Source organism: Barbus barbus, assembly GCF_936440315.1.
Source record: "Barbus barbus genome assembly, chromosome: 2".
NCBI classification, from domain to species: Eukaryota; Metazoa; Chordata; class Actinopteri; order Cypriniformes; family Cyprinidae; genus Barbus; species Barbus barbus.
The window spans coordinates 40,722,300-40,736,745 of NC_136730.1; the positions used below are offsets into that span (position 1 = coordinate 40,722,300).

Here is a 14,446-nt window from a genome sequence, read left to right on the forward strand (position 1 = left end):
AGTTGCTCTTTGCACTTTCACTTGGTTAGCTGGCTCATTGTGGCATTCCTCCAGCACATTGTCATCTTTCCCAGAGGGCTATGCTGTTCTGTAGTCAAGGTCTGCATGCCATCGGACATGGGAACATACTCAACATACTCTCTTTCGGTGAGCGGTCTGTTTTGTATTTGAGTGAATATTCAGTCTCAAAACATTACCCCACTCTTGACCGAGATCGTCAGGTGTCATGGTTGCTGCACTGTGAAGTTATGTCTGCTGTGACGACTGGGAAGGATGTAGATCTTTCAGGAGCTTATTTTGCTCTGTGTGTGCACCCGTAGCATGTTTATGAGCGCACATCATCCTGTACTGGTGTAGTCTGTCTTGAGATGTTGATAGGAGTGTTTAAAATTGCTCTTCTCATGCTCACACTGCTGTGCTATGTGGTTACAAAAACTTATAGTTTGATTATTTTATACAGTGTATGTAGCATTTAATATTTATTTGCTCTTTTTTTTTTTTGTCCTATTAATTGAAAATTAATCGCCGCTGTTTACTTGACAAGAATTGTAAAATTTCTATGGTATCAGGAATTTTGATATCATAAAGACCTTATTTAAAGCAAAATTAACAATAGTGTGATGCACCGTGAAATAAAATGACTCATATGTCAGCGTAAACCTGTTAATTGTGAAAACATGAAAACAAAATATGATTCAAATATGCTGTAAAATGAGTGAAGTTCACTTAGTTAAAATGTATGAGATTGGTATGAGTTATCTATTTAAATATGCACTAATTCGCATACAAAGAACACAAATCTGAACATTGGATGAAGCCAAGTTCTTTTTTTTTTTTCATTTTGTTGACATATTAGTGTCAAAAGTGTTTACAGAGAGGATCTTGGATATTTCTTTTTATCACTACATAAATCAGAAAATACAGCCAGAAAAATATGAACAAATAAATGTTCACCATTTTTAAGGAATGAAATGTTGTAAATAAATAAATCATGCAAAGTTTGGTGTGTGTAAGTGCTGCTGAAGTCAAGATTTGTAGCTTAGTGTGTGAGAAAAATCTCATTTTGAGAAAACGGCCTTTAAAGATATGCATTGCAGTTGAAATCTACAGACACAAATCTAAGAAGTCATAAAAAAGAAACACTTAACAGTGTATTTTGGATGTTTTCTTTCCAATAACCTGGAAAATACTTTATGTAAAGCCAAAAAGCCCAAAATCTCAAAACTGGCAGAGGCATGAAAAAAGTGTTTTTGCCTGTAATGTCTCACCTTAAAGCCTTGTTATCTAAATTAATAGAAATTTTGTATGAAATTGAAATACATAAATTTAAAAATAGGCCTTAATATGCCATATGATAATAGGAATGATCCAGTTTTGACCATCGTACCACTTGCACTGTAGACTGTCACATGCTGCATAGATCCACGTGACTGTATTATGGGAAAGGGAGAGATTTTCCGTTGTGTTTGTCAGTAAATAATGTCATGTCTGTATTTGTTATGTAAAGTATCGGGTATCTGTCTTAAAATAATAAATGAATGTCATTTGTGCATACAATTGTGGTTTGAATGTACCACGAATGTCTCTGGCACTGTCTGCTGCAGGCAAGTGTTTCAGCCACAGTTCAGCAGAAATGGATTTGGGGTGTTTGTTGTCGTGGAGGCGTTACATTAATTTCTTGTCAATTCACGAGCTAGCATAACCTTTGCCATGGCTCTCGCTGACAATAGCTTGACCTTCTCCTGTTTACTTTGCATTGTGGGACATGATTACAGCGTGTCCTGCTTACCGATGGGCCGGACGGCTCTGTTTGTTCAACCATTTAACATTTTGCCCTGATGTTCTTTGTTGCTGCTCTTGTTTGACATAAATCATAATTGTAAATGTGCTGTTCAATCCTAGATCTCGTTTAGCTCACATAGATGTGCATATTTTACGACACAATGCATTTAAATGGGACTGTTTTGATTCCTTCCTGGCTCTGCAAATGGAATGTCTCTTAGTATTAAGTAAGCAGGGATTTGTTCCATAATGTTGGTAAATCATTACCCTGTGCTTTTCACGGATCACAGTGAGATCTTTTTTTTATTTTCTGACACAAATTAAGCATTTGCTTTTTATCCCTGTTGGGAAATTCAACTAAAACACTGCCAGAAGGGGCCAAGGCCAACCTGGTAGACCTTCTTGGTCAAGGTGGCTGGAGCCGATAAGCCATCTTGGACCAAAAACAAACCAGCTACCATGTTCTTAAACCATCTTTATCTCAAGGGTTCAGAATGGCAGCGATATGCAGTGAAAAAGAATCAAAAAGTCGATTTTTAGAAGACGTTTGGTGATTTGGTGTGACATGAGCAAAAACTCCTACTGACACCCAACAGTTGAGACCTCTATTATTTAGAAGAGCGACCATCAAAATGTCTTCTACTCATTCAAGGGCATCAGTTTTAACCCGCCACTAAACACTTTCATAAAGTCTAATCAAATAAATTCCCCCTGGAATGCAACATCTTGGCATGTGCCCTGTTGTCAAGGCTGTACAGTCGGAAGAGGTCAAACTGACCCCCTCACATCTGCTGTTGGAGAACCGGCAAATCTGCTGCCAGTCATAACTGTGTTGAAGACAAATAATACTACTCTGGCATTGCGTTCCTGGTCCGCATCCTACAATAACAACTGCACTGTTTTTATGCATTTCTTGCCACTTTTTCACTCAGCTCCATCTGTATGTCAGCCTTGAGGAAATGGGGTATAGATAGCCTAAGCTTTAGCTAAATCTGCTAGAGTTATGGATGAGCTGGATTTATCAGCACTGCTTGACATGGACAAGTCGGTTAAAGGGTCTCCTGGTGTTGAAATACATATTAGACATTCCAGCCTACATAGGGAAAGATCAACTGTCCAAACAAACCTTCACATTAATGTCTTTGCTGGTAATTTCCCAGTGATAGAGAGTGGGAAAATGCACATATGTCAAAGTGAAACAACTCTCAGATATCGAGGGATTATACATGATTGGGTTTGGATGTACTGAAACTGCAAAAGGGGCTTCCCAAGATCCTTTGCTGAGGTGATCTTGAAACCTTTTGCTTTCAGAGGTTGTGTCCCAGTTTGCATGTGGCCTATTGTAAATAGTATGCATTGGTTGGAGCTGATACACGACCACCATAAACAAAACAGCTGCCATCTTCCTGAATCATCTTTATCTCAAGGGTTCAGAATAGCCATGATTTGCAGTGAAGAAGCGAACGTTTGTGATTTGAGGTGGCATGAATGACAGATGATGCTGGACAGGGATGCAACAAGTATGCATTTAGTACACCTCACTTCATGTAATGTAAAATCTGTAAGTTTAGTGTACTATTTCAAATGCATCCATGCATTCTTGTTCATATATCATTACCTAAAACCTGTTGCAATATGGAAGAGGAGTTGAATGGTTCTTTTACAACAATGTTTATTAGTGAGGCCAAATCAGCCCCAGCAGTTTTTAATGCAGGACAAATTCAAAAGGAATTGCATCAAACACACAGTGTGCAACAAAGTTTTTTTGTGGAATTAAATATGTCCCAATACTGGTGTATTGTCTTTCTACATGCTCAAATGTATGTACTTTTTATCACCAGTGAAGCACATACTTTCAGTGCCTAGTAAAGCATGCTAATTGGGGCACAGCCAGAATCTGTTCTTGCTTATTATGATGTTTGCCTCCGTCTCTCCATTGCTGCTGATTTTTCTCTTTCCATCTGCCGTTTCACTTGTGATTGTGGTTTGGTTAGCTGTACGGAAACTAAGTAGCAAAGACAGTTTGTCATAACGTATGTTCAGGGGTTTTGAGAAGACGACATTAGATGGTAATTTAATCTGAGGTGTGAGCTGTACAGACCAATGGAAGGTGAGAAAAACGTAATGCGTGGTGTGCGATCCATTAAGTTCTACATTCGTATGTGCAAATACAATAAATACAGCCTTCATGGCTTTAGCAGATGTCCTTTAGAGTCAGTAAGGAGCCCACAGGTGATCTGGTTTGCGTCGGAAAGCATAGAAAAACATTAGGGTCATGTTTTCAAAGTCTTGCTTTGCAATCTCTCTTTGTGAGGCCTACTCTATGTGTTGAGAACATTATGACCACTAAAAATGACAGATTGCTCCTAAAACCATTGGCAGCAGTGTGTTACTTTCCTGTTTTCACCATGCTTATTAATGGACTCCTTTACAAGCGCCGTACAGCCCAGTTGGTTTCATGAGCTGTGAGGACCCCAGCTCAGCTGATTTGACCTGTTATATAGACAGTAGCAGGCACTGTGTTTATCTTAGCAGGCTGCCAGAGTTCACATTGTGTTGTCCGCTGATCTATCTTCTTGCTTACAGAAACTGGCAGCTGGCGTGGACCAGTTCGCCTACACCTGCATACAAGACCATCCCATCTGGACAAATCAGCAGTTCTGGGAGGCCACCTTCTACTCTGAGGTGCAAAACCAGATCAGAGCGCTTTACCTCACCGCCCCTGAGGAAAAACAGCTCATCACTGCCAAGATCAAGGTAAGGTCTTGAAATCAACTTTTTTGTTTGACTAATCCCTACATTTTTTAAATATGATTTATTTCAAATTTTTTAAATGCAATTAATTTAATCCATTAATATGAATACACATATTCTATGTTTTGTTTTTTGTTTTTCTAAACCAAATTTTATTTTAAATTGTATTTTTAAATATATATTTTAAATTAAAATTTTGTCTTAAAATCTCAGATAATTTCACCTTTCATGAAAAAAAGGTTAGTTTTTTAACTGTCATATGGTGCAACCCTGATATTTATGAATTATAATTTGTAGGCTTACATAAAATAGGTTTTTAAAAACAATTTTGAAAACAATTAAGATGTGTACACTCACAAGTATTAAAGTATTTTATTTGATGGTTACACCACATGACCACAAGTGTTCTTAAAAATGAAAAGTTTTGCCAAAAAAAAAGCCAACATGAACACTTTTCATTTTTTTAAATTTGGCACACACATTTCAAATTATATTTTCCCTTAACTTTATTTTGGACAGCATATTTATAATTGACCAGCTTAACATTGTAGTTATGTTTATGATTGATTTATGATTGCAGTTATGTTTATAAGCGATTAAAAAGATAATACATTTTGGTACATTTTGTAGTAATGAGTTTGGCTGTCGTTCAAGTCAAACAAAACGTGGTTGGTTTTGATAGAGATTGACACAGAATTTAGCAAGCATTGACCCTGGCACAGGGGATATCATTTAACCCTGTTTCTCTGACCATCTCTCTTTGTCAGGAACAGAGTACACTGCCCACAGCATCCAGTGAGTCAGAACGAACCGCTATGGACCTCGCAGCAGAGCAGTTGCGTGCTTGGCCCAGTCTGAGCAAAGAGAAGCAGCAGGAGCTGGTGAAAAACGAAGAGAGCACAGTGTTCAGCCAGGCCATCCACTACGCCAGCCTGATGGTCTACCTGCTCGTACCGCTGGACACCAGCAAAAACAAGCTGCTGCGCTCCACGCCTGCAGCCGACTGGGAGAGCGGCAGCAACAGCATCCTCACGAACAGGCAAGAGACTTCCTTCTACAATGTCTTGCAGAATGTATGTTATTTATCGTACATTGACATTCATGCATTTTGTTTTTATCCAAAGCAACTTACATTTCATTCAAAGCACACATTTCTGCTTTCCCTGAGAATCGAACCCATGGCATTGGCATTGCTACTGTTTGAGTTACTGGTTATCTCTGCCGTTTCACTTTACTGAATGCAGTTTTCCAACCACTTAAAATTTGAAATAAAACATTTAATATGCCATTTTAGTTCAGAACATGCAAATAAAATAATACATTTAAAAGTTAAGTATGCATCCTGCACACTCATTTGCCTTACGATTGACCTCTACCTGCAAATGTTTCAAATATCTTTTTTTTATATATATAAGTTTAATGGATCATTGTGCAAGTTGTGAATCTGAAGTTGGAGCGAAAGAAAAAAAGGAAAAATGTGTTTCGGTGTCCAATTCAGGAAGTCCAAATCACTACAACAAACCTCTCAGACACTGATTAATAAAGGTCGTCACTCAGAATTCTCGATCAAGGAGAACCCACATAGAGGTCCGTGATCACATATGAAGGAGATTCAGAACAGATTAAAGATGCAGCAGCCCATATAATGTGTCAAGATTATGAGGATGGAACTAAATAAACTCTAAAGGAACTGGGTGAAAGAAATTTACTATGTCAAAAGACTTAATAGTAACTCATTATAAGCAGAGATGTGGGAGAATATTTTGTGCTCAAATGAGATCTGAAATCGGAGCAAATTAATGCTGCTCCCAACTCATAAACACAATAAATATAGTGAAATATTGGGACGGCAGCATCATTCTGTGGGAATGTGCATTGTTTAAAATTATAGTAGGGTAACAATTATAGTTCCTTTTATATATTAAAGGAACACACCACTATTTTTGAAAATAGGCTAGTTTTCCAACTCCCCAGGAGTTAAACGGTTGAGTTTTACTGTTTTTGAATCCATTCAGCTGATCTCCGCGTCTGGCGGTAGCACTTTTAGCACAGCTTAGCATAGATCACCCATGGTACGGCAGCAAAGTTCTTTGATTATTACGCTGGAATGAGAGTATTGTTCCTAGCCATATCTGCCTAGAAAAAAAGCAACATTTCATTTTACACACAATGTAGTTACACAATGTAACTACAGAAGAGTCAAGTTTTAAATAGGAAAAATATTGAAACTCTTTGGTCATTTTTGAGCGAGATGCTAACAGTCTAATCAGATTCAATGGTCTATGCTAAGCTGCAGCTAAAAGTGCTACCGCCAGACCCGGAGATCGGCTGTAAAACTCAACTGTTTAACTCTTGGGGAGTTGGAAAATGAGCCTATTTTCAAAAATAGTGGCGTGTTCTTTTAAGTAAAACCCCTAGGCTTTTTTTTTGGCCAATTAGAAAACTTAGACTACAGTATAAATCATTATGTGTGTTTAGATGTGGCTGTTTTATTCAGTGTCTGGAGGATCTGGAGGTAAACCACTGAAATCAGTTACAGCTTTAATAATGGAGTTTGAACCAGTTTCATTTGACTAACTTGGAGCTAATCTGAGCAGAAGAGTCGGCTCATTTTGCCAAAGGTGGTTCTTAAAACTATAAAAATGCTTATGCAATCAGCCTATTTCGAGCACAATTTGCTTTATACTAATACGCAATCATTTGAAAATAATTCAAATCAGTTTCATTGCTTTGAAATAAAAATGTCACAGAGAAGCAAAATTTCAATGTGTCATTTGTGGTCACAGAGAACTGGTTATGGCTCTAAACACTTTTGCAGGTCAGTGGTGCTCCAGTACGTCTGGCATACATCAGATCAGTTCAAATGGAAAAGACACACAGCAGGGGCTGACGGTTGTCCTTTCACCTTGGTTATGAAACACACATTCCAATATAAATCAGCTTGATTGTTTCTCAGCATCTTCAACAGAAATCTGTACAGTTGATTCAGTCAGTGAGCAAAAACGTAAATAGAAGTAGCCTGGTGTAGTTCCTCAAGAGTCCTATCCAGTTATACACCACACATCTTTCCCAGCCCCTCCGGTAGCCTGAGTGTTGCTCTGCTTCAGCAGAACGATGAAATGAGTTGGCCGTTTGTGAAGAGAGCACTCAGCCATAACCAAAAAAAAAAAAGATGGAGGGATCGGGATGTAGAGCTTTGTAGTAATAATAATAATATGTGTGAGTTTTGGGAGGCTTCATAGTAAAAACAGGTGATGTTTGGCCAAATGCATGTCTCTAGAGTTGATCTTTCCTTCCTCCTGTCCTTTTCTCTTCCTCTCAGAAATTTTTCAAGGCCAAAAACTACATATTGAGAGTTTTTGAAGTGCTATTCACATGTTTTCTTTTTTTATTTTTAATTGGTGGTGTTTGATATGGCAAGCATATCATTTTAGTTTTGCTAGCACCTAGGATTAGGGAATTTTGTAAATGACTTCTCAAATTATGTCTTTTGTTGAGACGTGTGCTATTACGTAAGTGATCGGACTTACCATTTTCACCTGCCAGACAATAAAATAGGAAAACGTCCTTTAAGGCAGGGATTCCCAGACTTTTTTTGTCAGCCAAACTGCTGAGACATAAAATATTTATTTGAAATAAGAGATTTGAATTTAATATTTCAGTAGTTTAACGACACACAGGCATTTTCACTGTTCTCTGATGTTGATCATATAAAAATATTATTTATTTATTTATTAGAAGTAGTGTTTTGCAATTATAACATAAAGACAAATATATTGTTGTACAAATGATTATAATAAGACTATACAGTTATTTAACTAAAATGAAACATTTGGTTTGACAATCACACTCCGCTATATCATGATTATTGTGCAGCCCCATATATTATTTTAATTTTACATTCAATATACTTAATAATTAGCTTTTCATCAACTCTCAACCCCTGCTTTAAGGCCCTAATATATTTATGCTCCACTGAACGAGATCTTATGAACACATTTGGCATCACTGTGCTGATAATGAAAATTGCATCACGCTCATTGTACGAGAGCTGGAGCTGAAAACAGACAACAAATTTATACTTTTGGCTTTTGCAAAAAAGGTTTTGACCCAGATTCATGTACGGTTCTGCAAGAGTGAACACAACTCGGATTTTCTTAATAAAATGTAATAATCTCATATAAGACTTGTTAATGAAATGTTCTTCTGCAAAAGTTGCATTGATTGGGGAAAATCCGTATTGCCTAGTTTTACTATAGACTTGATTTATTTTCTGCCTGAAATGTCAGAAACTGCTCTCTCTATTTGTAAACAGAGTTAGAGAATTACATCACTTTTCCACCAGCGCAATGTGCACTAAGACCAGGAGATATCAGAGCCGTCCCCTTCCTAACCGTGGTATTTCAGACCAATTGTGTGCAACTGACATTGAATTGTGATGGGTCGGTAAACTAAAATAGCATAGTTACATCAAAGCTTCTTTAAATAGCTGTGTGTTAATTTAAGAATATTGAGAGTAGCACTGCTGTTGTTGGTTGTGTGGTGTTTAAGTCTGCATTATAATTAGTATTGTGCAATAAACAGTATTGCAGGGAGCGTGGCCGAAAGCTTTGACACTGAGAGCGGATTTGAAGACTCTGAGACCAGTGATGTTGCCAACTCTGTGGGGAGATTCATCTCTCGTTTCATTGACAAAGTGTGCACAGAGAGTGGAGTGACGCAGGATCATATCAAGAGTCTGCATAGTATGATTCCAGGTGAGCGTTTATACTTTTAGTCTAAGAGCTGAAACATTTTGACAGCTGTACACGGACATGAACTTGCATAACATTAAGATTTTAGGTTAAAATGTATATATTTGTATAAGGGTAGGTGTATATAAGGTTGTAAGTGCTCACCATTCTTACTAGTTGATTTCAGTAGTCCTCTCTTGTGAGAACTGAATTTATTGCTTTACAAATACTTATTGTGGTCATGAACTGCATGGAAAATAATTACTGTACAATTTTCAAAGTAGATGGACTTTAATGACTCCGTCTGAAGGACAATTCAATATATTAAGCAGTTTTGGTAGGAAAATGAAACTGAAATGGATAGTTCTGTGACCCTAACCTGTCCACAAAGTTTCTTGAATCAGGTATGTATCTGTTCCTTCAGGTCTTGTGGCAATGCAGATGGAGACTTTAGAGGTGGTTCATAGAGAAAGCAGAAGACTGCCTCCCATTCAGAAGGTAAGAACTTGCTCTCCACTAGTGAAAGCTATTCCAAAGCGTGTATGTCATTGGGTTTGTTGTGCTACCATTTAGCATTTTTTATCAAATATATTTTACTACTTTAGCTTCCATAATTCTGATAGTTTTCGAATGTCTCATTAGAGGTCAAATTATATTGGCCTAATAATTATAGGCTACGGACACACTGCAGTTAAATTCGGTTGTCAGTTCACCTTTTACTCCTTAATCGCGTTCTGTACACACATAATTCACTAAAATACGGGAGTGAGAACCGCATTCTACAACCGCATTAACTCCCGAAAAATACAGGTAGTGACAACTGCATTTACAGAAATTCTACGCAGTGTGTACGGAACTGAACTGAACAACTAGTTGTTAATGACATATTTGAATGTGCATCAGAAATGTGTCTTCGTCTGTATGTGAGATGCAAGAAAATAACAGTAAAAGAAGTCCTAACTTAGCACATTTTGACACGGGGCTAGCTGCGCTCATGAGCCCGGCGGTAAAGTGTTGCCAGATCTTCATGTTAAAAAAAACTAACAAACAAGGACAAGCACAAAAAACACTAAAACGCCCAAATGCTTTGTGTTCTATAACAGAAAAAAATCATATTTCTCATATTGACTCCATAAAGTGCCTATCTTTATGAGATAAGACCAAACAACATGCCTAAAACGCTTGTAAATAATACAACATGGCAACACTGCAAGACAGCGCTTTCTAAAGCAGCCTCCTGAGCATAAACAAAGCACTGCACATCTATCAGCGGTAGTTTAATTAAAATCGACGGACAAAAAGAATCTTTAGTCAAAACATGGCAGATAACAAACAGCAAATTCTGTCATCTTCACTTCCGCAAGATGACAGAATGTTGCTATGGTTACAAATGCTGGAGTGAGTGCTGTTCCGTACACACACGGAATGATAATTTACGGGACTCACTCCCGCATTTAAATGTTCACCAATGGATTGTTCACCAATGGATCCTCTGCAGTGAATGGGTGCCGTCAGAATGAGAGTCCTAGCAGCTGATAAAAACATCACAATAATCCACAAGTTATCCATACACATGGAGACGCATTTAGCTGTATAAGTAAAAATGTTTGTATCATATCGCGTTTTGTCCAGACAGATCTAGCGTTCTGGAATCTTGAAACAGGGTCCCAGGGTGGATAAACCCTTGCTTTTCGTGTGTACAGCCAATCCGTATATTTTGTGAACCCCACGTGTATACACCGCGCAAGGTTTATGCGCATGCTCCAAGTCTTGTTCTCCGTTTTTAGTGTATCTAAGAATGGCAGAATTACAGCGCCACATAAGCCTCGTTCAGACTGTCAGCCCAAATCCGATTTTGTACATATCCGGATGGAATCTGATTGAATAGCTGACTGTCCACACAGCATATCGCAACTGTTCATATCCGATTTGTGTGTCCATAAGCCCCCTTTCGTTTTTACTGAATGTGCATAGGTTTCTTTTTTACTTCAAACTGTTAATTCCAGCTAAAATAGGAGTCCCCTATCCATAATATTGCTTTTCCCAGTCATCTCGTCTGAATCATGAGAGAAATATGCACAGATCAAGCATTGCTTACAAGCAAAAACAGTCCAAAACAGGCTTGTGAAACTTGCTGACTAGTTCTTCATGAGTTGATGTGTAGTTAAAGATACACATTTTTGCAACAGTTTTCTTGCATTATAAGATATAAATCTATTATTTAAAACGTTAAAATCATCAAAATTTAACCAATATAGTATTGTTTATAAAAAAACTGCAGTAAATACTGCCTGACTTCAGAGAAAAACCTAAAATTGTGTGTAGTCAAAGCTGATGATAAATGGAGACACTTCTGAGATGCTTTGGTTGAAGAGGGAATTCTAGCCTGGATAAAGTCCTGGTTTCTGTACAGGACCAAGTTTGTTTTTCGGAAGAAAAAGAAACCATGCTAGATTGTTTATTAGTGTGCAAATCCAGGGAATTAACTGATGGAGATCCCAACTGGCATCCCCAGTGTGAGGTGGACTGTTCTTCTAATACCACAGATTTTCACATAACAAATATTTGCTGTAGTTCCCAGTTTTTTTGGTTTTTTTTAATGGGCTCTGTTTCAGTTCTTGTCACCCTTCTGAATCTAACTAATGAGCTAGATAATGACACCAGGACAGGGCCAGGACAGAACACGCTTTCTGGACAATGTAAAAATTGATGGGTTGTGTCTCTGGTGGTAAACATAAAAGGCTTGAGTGTGATTACTGCGCCTGGAACTAAACCTAATAAATGATGCTTACTCCATCATCAAGAGAATCGTTTGTTGTCTGTCAAAAAGCAGACCACAGAGACTTGGCTTTTTTTCTGGTACAAACTGAAAAACAGTGTAATCTTATATTTCTGTTTAGGAGAAAGGTAGTGAACATAATCATCTCTGTACCAAAGCATTTGCTCCTGGTCTTCAGCAGACTCTAATGAAAATTATTTTTCCCAGCCCAAGATCCTGCGGCCTGCCCTGCTGCCCGGAGAGGAGCTGGTGTCTGAGGGGCTACGGGTGGTCTTAGACCCTGACGGTCGAGAAGAGGCCACCGGAGGCCTTTTGGGAGGACCGCACATCCTACCAGCAGAGGGAGCACTCTTCCTCACCACTTACCGTATCGTTTTCAAAGGCACTCCTCATGACCCACTAGGTAAAGACTATTTTGTGACTTTCCGGAATTCTTTCTTGAATTTTGTGATGTGTTTTCCCGAATATCAGAATGATTGCAAATGTGACATTTGATTTTATACATCAGTTCAATCAACAAATAGTTAATATTAGATATTTTAGACATAATATTGACAGATGAAAATAGTTCCAAACAAAGATTACAAAAGAACAGTTGTGCATCTTTGAGCAACCCACAGCATTTTGTTACCAAAGGAGGCAACACTTTATTTTAAGGTGTCCATAATACAGAGTAATTACCTAATTAAGTACTTAGTAGTAGCCATTGTATGAAACAAAATGTACTTACATTTTGAACAGCCTGTTCTTACAGTTTGTAATTATGTACATGTAATTAGCAGCTACTGTTACACATATGTAACAGAGTCTGTTACGTAGCTACTTATGTATTATGACACCTTAAAATAAAGTGTTACCCTAAATTATTCTTTTTTTTTTTAACTAATCAGGCGAGTCAATGATTCAATGACCCACACGTAAAGAATGTTATTTGCTTCATTCTGAATCGGCTGTTTTAATGAATCGTTTGAAAGAATGACTCAATGACTGACTTACTTCTGGTGTAGTTTCATATGTAAAAGTATTATTGTGTTTTTATCAACATTCCATATGTGTAAATTTTAAAATAAAATTATGTGAAACGTGAATCTTGCAACTTTATATATGCAGTGTAAATGCATTCATGTTACCGTCATCTCATGCATTTATTTATTTATTTTTTAAATTTTCATACTGCCAAGTATGGTGACCCATACTCGGAATTCGTGCTCTGCATTTAACCCATCCAACGTGCACACACACAGCAGTGAACACACACACACCGTGAACACACACCCGGAGCAGTGGGCAGCCATTTATGCTGCAGCGCCCGGGGAGCAGTTGGGGGTTCGGTGCCTTGCTCAAGGGCACCTCAGTCGTGGTATTGAGGGTGGAGAGAGCGATGGACATTCACTCCCCCCACCTACAATCCCTGCCGGCCCGAGACTCGAACACATGCACGAATTTAGTGCGTGCATGTTCTGGTTACTTGGACATTCAGTGGAGGAAACCTCTCAGGTTTCATTAAAAATATCTTGGTTTTTTTTTAGACTAGCCAATGTCTCTTGGGTTTGGAACAACATGAGTACAAGTAAATTATAACAGAATTAAAATTTTAGGATGAACTATCCTTTTAACATTTAATGCCCAGGCCATATATGCATTTATGCACAATCAAACTTGCCGCCACAAGCCGCAATCACACCAGGTTTAACGTCAAACCAAGTTTGTTCTAAATGCATTTGAAACTTTTTAATTGAATTCATATGGGATTGCAACAGCAAAGCATGAGTAGGTGGTGAAATAACTTTGTTTGAAAGAGGTTAGAGAGTTTACTGTTCTATATTTAGATGGTTTTAATGCTTTAATGTTGTTTATATTTTTGTCTGTGTGTGCGCGCAGTTGGCGAACAGGCCGTGATCAGGAGTTTTCCAGTATCCACTTTAACCAAGGAGAAAAAAATCACCATTCAGAACCAGCTACAGCAAAACATGCAGGAGGGGCTTCAGCTAAGATCTGCCTCCTTCCAGGTATTGACACACAGAGTACACAGCCAGTAAATAGATAGTGTTTTTGTTCATGTATTTTTATTTGAAATACAAATGGTTTGAATTTTTCCCAATAGTTCTTCTCAACCCTTGACATGACAAAGCTTACCCCTAACATGGGGCAAGTTGTGTCACTGGAGCATAGCAGACATAAGGTTAATTTTAATTGGTTAGCTTTTCTTACTGCCACTATTTTGGTTTGAACCTACAACTTATCTGTTGTGCCTCGCCGTCTCAGTTTTTATCCGAAAGTCATTTTGATTTCAGTGAACCAGATGGAATCTGTTGTAAAGCACTTTTTTATTAGAGCACTTATTTAGAAAAGCCTCTTTAGGAATAATTTGATTAAACTGATGTTTGCTGAAGAGGAA

At 37.9% G+C, this 14,446-nt stretch overlaps 1 protein-coding gene across 2 annotated transcripts in view; it reads left to right on the top strand.

The window, feature by feature from the left end:
• LOC306887262 (myotubularin-related protein 13-like) overlaps nucleotides 1-14,446 on the top strand; it is a 145,351-nt gene that overhangs the window by 100,443 nt on the left and 30,462 nt on the right. For both annotated transcript variants that reach the window (XM_079444880.1, XM_079444881.1), the window contains exons 18-23: nucleotides 4,369-4,539; nucleotides 5,304-5,575; nucleotides 9,121-9,293; nucleotides 9,694-9,767; nucleotides 12,256-12,451; nucleotides 13,930-14,057. In XM_079444880.1, coding sequence (XP_079301006.1) covers nucleotides 4,369-4,539; nucleotides 5,304-5,575; nucleotides 9,121-9,293; nucleotides 9,694-9,767; nucleotides 12,256-12,451; nucleotides 13,930-14,057 — 1,014 coding nt within the window. The remainder of the gene's footprint in view (nucleotides 1-4,368; nucleotides 4,540-5,303; nucleotides 5,576-9,120; nucleotides 9,294-9,693; nucleotides 9,768-12,255; nucleotides 12,452-13,929; nucleotides 14,058-14,446) is intronic.